The 8,538-nt window shown below is 30.0% G+C and overlaps 1 protein-coding gene across 1 annotated transcript; it reads left to right on the top strand.

Moving 5' to 3' along the window:
- Nucleotides 1-6,702: 6,702 nt before the first annotated feature.
- Nucleotides 6,703-6,933, top strand: BDBG_01552 (uncharacterized protein; the record flags this gene model as incomplete). Its single annotated transcript, XM_031720384.1, has 1 exon — nucleotides 6,703-6,933. One exon carries the CDS (start codon nucleotides 6,703-6,705, stop codon nucleotides 6,931-6,933), a length of 231 nt encoding a protein of 76 aa, XP_031576552.1.
- Nucleotides 6,934-8,538: the final 1,605 nt, after the last annotated feature.

Raw genomic sequence — 8,538 nt, 5'->3', positions numbered from 1 at the left:
TACACTTCATCTGATATTATGCTTTCTTATGTTCTAATTCTTTCTTAGATTCTTTCACAATCTGGTAATTCAGGCACTTATGAGCATATGCCTGAATGTCCTCAGCTATGCTTGGCCAGTATACTCTTGATTCAAGTACACTCATGAGTTCAGAGCTTTCTAAGTGACTGAATTCCTTGTGTATGTGAGTTATTAAGTCACATCTAAATAAAGGTTCTAGATAGAGAGCTTCTGCATATTCTAGATTGTGATAAAGCACAATGTTGTTTTTGTTTCTCAATTTCCTCAGCTTGAAGTTCAGAAGCATCTCTTCTACTACTCTTACAAGATGCTTATTATCTGACATCTTATCATTCTTCAAGTGAGAGATTATGATGTTCACTCATTCTGATTTCTTGCATTCTCTCAGTGTGTTTAACATGAACATTTCTTGTGCCTGATTCACAGAACTCTCACTCATGAAATCAGGTCTGTGACTGATTGCATCAGATATCACTGTGTCTGATTTCTTTCAGTATTTGATATGAAGATTGTACACTTGAAACTCTGAGATTCAATGTGCTAAGTGTTTGAAAGGTTTTGTCATTGATTGTAGATAGATGAGGCTTTTGTGATCTGTGATCACTGTTGTCATATGTCTGTTGTTAATATATCTATTCTACAACATCAGTGTGTGCTTGATTGCTAGTAATTTCTTTTCATACACTGAGTAATTGAGCTCAGCATCTGATAGTTTCCTATCATTGTACATCACCAGGTGCAGCTTGTCATTCTTACTCATCTGTAGAAGAGTGCCTCTGATAGCTCATTCAGATACATTCATCTTAATATAGAAAGGTTTATTACAATCTAATTGAATAAACACTGAGAATGTTGTTACATGTTCTCTCAGTGTGAGAAAAGCCTCTTCACACACAGCATTTCAGATAATTGAATGAAACTTCTTCTTTCACAGATTTGCATCTGTTTCTCTTAAGAGATCTGAGAGTGATGCAGATATTTATGTGAAATTCTTGATGAACCTGCAGTAGTATAAGATTAATTCAAGAAACTGTTGTACATGATGTATATTTCTCAGTCACAGTCAATTTACTATGACATTCAATTTCTTCAGAATGAAATGTATACAGTCATCACTCACTACATATTCTATGAACTTCAACTCTTTCATTTCAAACACACACTTGATTGATTTGATATAGAGCTTATACTCTGCCAGAGTTGTAAACACTTCATTGAGATGCTTCAGATATTCATTGTATGAGTTTGAAAAGACTAGAATATCATTGAGATATATAAGACATGAGGTTTCATTCTGTTTATGAAGAATTGTATTCATCATTGTTTGAAAGATGATGAGTGCATTTATCAGACTGAATGACATTGTCAGGAATTCAAACTTCTCTTATTATATATTAAATGCAGTTCACAGAACTGACAGTTCATCTATATGAATCTGTCAGTATTCTGAGAGAAGATTGATCTTTAATAGATATCAGGTGTTTCTGACTATATTCAACTGTTGTTGAATCTGTGATAGTGAATATTCATTCTTGATCATAAGCTTGTTGAGTGCTTGATAATTGATACACATTCATCACTCTTCATCTGCCTTTTTCATGAATAGAACTGGAAAGTCTCATGCACTTGATGAGAGTTGTATGAGATCATGTTCTAGAAGGTCTGTGATCTGACACTTCTGTTCTTCAAGATATGTTTGTGACAGAGAGTATGCATTCTGATTGACTGGTTTTGCATCTCTCATATCAATCTCATATACAAATTCTCATTCCAGCAGCAATTCTGATGAAAGATCTGTTCAGAAGATCTTCTTATACTTCTTCAGAAGCTTCTTCATATGCTTGTTCTTCTGTATATTCTTTATCTTAGTTTTCTCTGCTTCTGAGTTCTGTATAACATACAGAATGCTTTCAGATGAGATCTTGTAAATCATTCTCTTTGCTTATTAATGTATAAGCAGATTTAACCCTTCTATATCAGAGATGTGAAATGTTCTTCTCATATCAGTTGATAGAATTGTATGAATCATTTTCTTTCTATCAGTCAATTACATATAACATGTACATCATTGAATCTGTGAATTGAATCTTTGAAATCAATTAAGTCTGAGAATAAGGTCATATTTCACATTCTGCAGCTCTCATACTTAAATATAACAAGATCATTCTCTGAAGTGCAAGAGAACTCTTACTTTTGCAGGTGATATTAAATATCAGTTATCAGATAATCTTATATGTTGAAGATTCTTCACTCAGCAGACCTCTTTCAATCTTTGAATTATATAATTATCAATATATTGTGTAGAAGCTTCTGTGTCTGCTAACACTTTTACAGTTATCTCTCAATTCTTACTCAAGTGTCTCTTATACATTAACATTTCAGATTTCAAGGTATTGAGATGAGTGTTCACTTCATTCTCACCTGTATCTTATTCAGAAGCCTGCTTCTTCTTTATATTTACAGAATTCAGAGAATCATCTAACACAGGCATCTCTTTCACTTTGAAGACTTTTCATAGAATATCAGTGAGTGTCTCTGAGCTCACTGATTCTGCTAGTTTTTTAACTCTCTTGCTTCTCTTAACTGTGCATACTGAGTGTAATCTTTTATATCATGATTTTAACATCTGCAGTTGAAGTAAGCTTAATGCTCATAATATCAAGATTTTCACTCAGAGGATTTCTTTTTCAGGGGATTCAGTGCTTTAGTGATAGTATTCAGATCTAGATTCATTGTGTTCAGATGTGTGACTTGTATTATAGAAGTCTGATTACTTATTCTCTGCTAAGACATACTTAACTGCAGTATTTTCTATTATAATTAACTCACTTATTTCTGTATAATGAGAATGTTATATACTTCTTTCATCATACCTAGTTACAAGGTTAAGTATTTTCATTTCACTCTCAACTCAGGTATAAGATTATGAATGAAGATCTGTAAACAGAAAGATGTTGAAAGTTCTTCATTTAATATGAGATAGTATAAGCTGAAGTGTGTGAAGTATAATATAAGATTACTCACTTGTTTACACTCAGTGAAGTATTTATAATACTTATCTCATATATTCACTTTCTCAAAGTTGTACAAGATTCATTTAAAAAACTCATTTCATATTTATGAGAATGAATATCACTTCAGATCTGTGAGATTTATCTTTTCATCAGTCATTCACAATAACTTTGCTTTTCTGTGTAGAAATGCAGCAGATCTTAAGACTTGTTAAAATTCTGTTAACTGTCTGTCTGTGAGTTCATGTTTGATCTGATAATATGATTGCATCTGACTTAGTCAGCTGATTACAGCATCATTTTTTCAGTTGTCATTGAAGCTTAATAACTTCAGCAGATCTTCTGACTTGATGTATTTCATACTCAGATTCTCATTCTACACAGTGATCTCTGATGATATGTACACTTCTGAAGAGGTTGTGAATAATTATGATGAAATCTTCAGATTTAGTATAGTTATCTGTCTGTGTAAATGTTCAATCTTCTACTGCAGGTCTAAGATCTGGTTTCTCTATTCTTATTGATGATAGTGATTGTGTTGATGAAGCTCTTCATAGTGAATACTTAATCTGCAGTGAATGTCAATTGTTGTTTGACTTCTGTCTCAGTCTGTCACTATGTACACAAGGCCTTGATCTTGTTTAGAATCCTTATACATGTACAGAGCTTCAATTCCAGTTCAGTGATCTTGATTACTTTTCTTACTGCTTTGAGTAAACCCTCTGAGAGGTTCTGCATATCTTTCAGTTCAGATAGCAGAGAAGAGTGTTGTTTATATCAGCTAGAGAAGATATTCATTTCAGTGATTTTGTTGTTAATTGTACAATGTCTATTGTTATCACTGTATCATTATATTGTTATATGATTTCTGTTATCATTATATGACTTCAGTAATGGCCATTCCCTTCTTTTTATCCTTCTTTTGAATAGAGAGTGAACTTCTTTGAATCTGGTTCACTGCTCTCATCCCCTTTCTCACACCTCATCTGTTCGCATACATGGCATTTGCCTGGGTGTGGAGTTTTCCTTCAACAAGTGAAGCAGCATTAATTGAATGCTCTTTCACTCACTGCTCTTTATACACTATCTTTTGAGATATTCTAGAACCACACTGACATGATAACTATGAATTGCTTCATAGACAGAATTATCACATCTTGAAGGAGTCTGTGCTTCTCACCAGTTTTTAGACATGCTATCAGATGTGATTCAAAGGTTGCTTAAGCCAGTGTACAATTACAGGCGTACACCGGCTTCTTATATATATTGAATCTCATATGCTAAATTAATTAGTGGCCGCTATGACCCCCTTTACATTCGTACGCTAGTAGTTCGGAAGCGGCCGTGTTATTATCCGACGGTTGTACGTTCTTCTGAACCACACATGAATACAACAGTCACAGATAGACTGACTGTGTGACTGTGTCTGAGATCAGAATCAAACTTTACAGTTATCACATTGTCTAAAAGCATTACTTCTGATCATAATTTGTGTTCATTACATTGATTTCAAATCACATTATTTCAAATATTAAAGATCTCAGATTCACTTTTCAAATAAAAATCTAGTCTCAGATAAAGAATATATTTGAATTCTTAGTCACATTTTCATTCTGATTTCATTATTAAGAATGGCATTAAATGAGATTATGAAATCATTTCTCACTTACATAATATCATAACATAGTACTCATTTGTTGAAAATTCAATAGAGAGTGTTATTAAATATTATTACTTTTCATAACACAGATCATAATTCATATAATTTTAATTATGAAAAAAATATAAAATATAAAAAAAAATAAAAAACAAAAAATAAAAACAAAAACAAGAAAAAATCACAATAAAAAAAGAAAAAAAAAAAGAAAAAGAAAAAAAAAAAAAGAAAAGAAAAAGAAAAAAATAAAAAATAAAAATAAAAAAAATCAAGATTACAGAGCTGTAGTACTCTCAAAATACTCACTTCTCAGAGTCTTTACAATGTTCATTATCAACTGTATATCTCTCACAGTAAGAGTAATATGACTGTAATGAGTCATTATCTTAATATTATCTAATAAATAATCAGTATATATCTGTATAAATGTGAATAATTAGAAAATATACACTTAAAAAGTGTGATCAGGGTGAACTCTACTGTCACTTGAATGACATCAAGAACAGAATACTGAAATCAATGATTTCTCTCATTGATTTTATGAATAAGGCATATGAAGATGATCTTGAGAAATATAAAATTTCCTGACTTCTGATAAAAACAGATCTCACAGAGAGACTCTATTTTCATGATATCAGAGACTGAGTATTATTAAAAAGCATTATTTTCATGCAATGCATATATACTTACTACAGTAATTCATTCTCTGTGCATATGACTGAGAGTTGCAGCTTTTTCACATCACACAGCTCTTTCTGAAATGCTGCTGTCAGTTTGAAACTCACACAGTTTCTCAGTTCAGCATGCACTGTGTATATACAGTTCTGCATACTGAGACTGTGTTAATCATTATAATCTGATATGATACTCACTTTTCATAAGTCATATTTCATTTGAGAGAGAGAAGAAAGACATGACTGTTATTTTATTAAGAGAGAGATGAATAATTAGTATTATTGAATATAATTTAATTCATCTGTATTTAAAATTTAATTAGTCTATACTCTTCAATTTGAGAGTTTCTAAGAGTGTTTTAATAGTTTTCATACCAGCTTGAACTTAGTGATGAGTTGAAGAAGAAGAGAAAAGAGAGAAGAAAGAAATAAGAATAACTTATCTTTATAATATGAAAACAGAGAATTACTGCAATTATTCTTTCTAGTAACAAAGATCTGTTTTCTGCATGTATCTCTGATATAGATTATATGATAAATGCATACAAAGAATATCAATAGTGCATGTATTGAATGAAGATAATATTGCTATACAACACTGTAGCTGTTTCTGTACATCTCTGAAAGCTGTTAATAGTTTCTTTATCTCTTTATATTTGATAAGTTAATAATATATTCTGATACACTCTCTCTTTCATCATCATTATCATCATTATCATCATCATCATCATTATTATCATTATCATTATTATCATATCATTGCCTGTCTTCATCTCTCTCTTAACACTTATTAAAATTAATCATGTCATTTCTCTTTAAATATTCTGCGGTTCTGCAGATCATCAAGGCACGTGAGCATCATCACAGATTGAAGAGAGAGAAGAAGAAGATATTCAAGTATAAGAAGACAGATTGCAAGGCATATTATAATGCCTTGAAGAGGCTCTGTAAGAAAGTAGAATAATAATGATTTTAAGTAACACTTCTGATAGATTTAGACTGAACTAAGTATAGAAATAATATGAATAATACTGTCTGTGAGAGATTGAAAAAGAAGATAGTGAAGAGTCTCATACAGTAGTAATAAGATCAGAAGAAGTTCTGAGAATGATTTAAGATTAAGATGAAGAGAGAGAGAGAGAAGAAGAGTATTACTATAAATAAGTGATGATAGAAGAAGATTAAGAAGATATTAAAGTAGAAGACAAAGAAGTTAAAACTGATAAGTTTTTTATTAAGAGATAATAATTTTTGATAATACTTCTGTTCTCTAATTGATTAGCAGGAGCTGACAGAGAAGAAGGAAATTAAGGCCTTGTTCAGATCTTGAATACACTTCATGATTCAGAACATTGAGAAGACAGCTCTGCTCTCTGAGCATGTTAATCTGCTTACTGCTGAGATGGAACCTGAGACAGCAGATCAGAAAATACAGGATTTTGAGACACAGATTGACCTGACTGAGAGAGAGCAGCAGAAACCCTTCTCTGAGAAGATAGTAAAGAGAGATTTTAAGATGATTATCATCTCAGATGAGAAGAAGAAGAAGAAGAATAAGAATGAGAAATGAATTATAAAGAATAATGAGAAGAATGAGAAAGAGAAGAAAGATAATGAGTAGAAAAAGTTTTTTTCTTTTTATATTAATTAGTTATAAGTTCATAACTATTAGTTAATAATTGAAATTAATTTTAAGTTTTCAAAAATTATTGTACAAGTTGTAATCAATTATCAATATCAGAAATAATATATATATATATATTTAACTATCATATCATGTCACTATAATGTATAAGTATCAACATTTTTTCAACATTGATATTTATAATATTAATATATTTTTAATGATATTATCTGATAATGCAATTTAATAACACTCTCTTTCATAATATTAATATATTTCAAGAAATATGACAGAGATTAATCAAGATTGTTTATTTACTTTTATACATTGATGATATTCAATCTGAGTTAGTATTAAAATTATAACTAAGCTAAAAAAGAAGATTATTTTCTCTTATATTAATTCTTCTTATATACATCAGTGATCAGTTATTGAAAATAAATTATTATCTTTCTCAAATTATTATCATATCTTCTGAATTCACTTCTTTCACTTTTTTTACTTCTATTGAAGATTCATAAACTCTTTAAGAAATCACTGTGAATCACAAAGTCTATGTTATTTACAATTCAACACAGAATGCTCTCTTTCAATTATAATAAATAATCACTTCATTCTTCACATCTGATTTCAGGTCATGAAATTTATGAAAAACTCAACACAAATATTAAGATAAACTATGAAATAATTATCAACAGATTGCATTACAGATTACTGAAAAGTTATCTCTCTGCTACAATCACTACAACTTTATTCAGAAACATTTATCTTAAACTGATCATGACTCTGAAGAAATTTCCTGACATCTGAAGTTATCAGAATGCAGATAATAAAAGAAAAATAATCAGAAAATTACTACTGAGCTGATAAGTTACTCTATTAGATAATAATTTTTAATAATACTAATTTTCTAATTTGAAGAAAATTATATGAAAATGATCACATATCAGTACTCTGATTTCATAACTCTTATCTGATAACTTTCATGAATAATTACTTTGCATGTGTATATCTCTGAATCTTTCTCTTTAATCAATTGAAAACTCTGAATTCTGAACACTTCTTCAAATACTTAATTCAAATCTTCATATTTCACATTGATTCTGTCTTTAGTTCAATCTTGAGATACACTACAAAGTCAATATACAATATCTAGAATCAGAGTTGAAGAATCATTGAAGAGTATCTCTCACAGTGAATGTATAAACTAGTACAAACAATCTTACATTTATAAGAGTTACATGTTATTACATTGATGAGAACTGAACTTATTAAGAGATATTAATTGAATTTGAATCATTGATCAGTAGTCATACTGAGAATTATATAACAGAGATATTAATAACTGTGATTAAAAATGACTATTAAGATATTAGTCTCAGTCTTCTTACAATTATAACTGACAATACTGTGAATAACTACACTATGATAAACAGCTTGAAGTAAAAATTAGCTTTATATTTCTGAAATGATAAACAAGGTCATATTCTCTGCATTGCTTATATAATTCAACTTGTGATACAAACACTGATAAAGAATCTTAATATTGAG

Source organism: Blastomyces gilchristii (assembly GCF_000003855.2).
Source record: "Blastomyces gilchristii SLH14081 genomic scaffold supercont1.2, whole genome shotgun sequence".
Taxonomy (NCBI): domain Eukaryota; kingdom Fungi; phylum Ascomycota; class Eurotiomycetes; order Onygenales; family Ajellomycetaceae; genus Blastomyces; species Blastomyces gilchristii.
The sequence above is the reverse complement of the archived record's forward strand: the minus strand, read 5'-3'. Positions and strand labels throughout refer to the sequence as shown.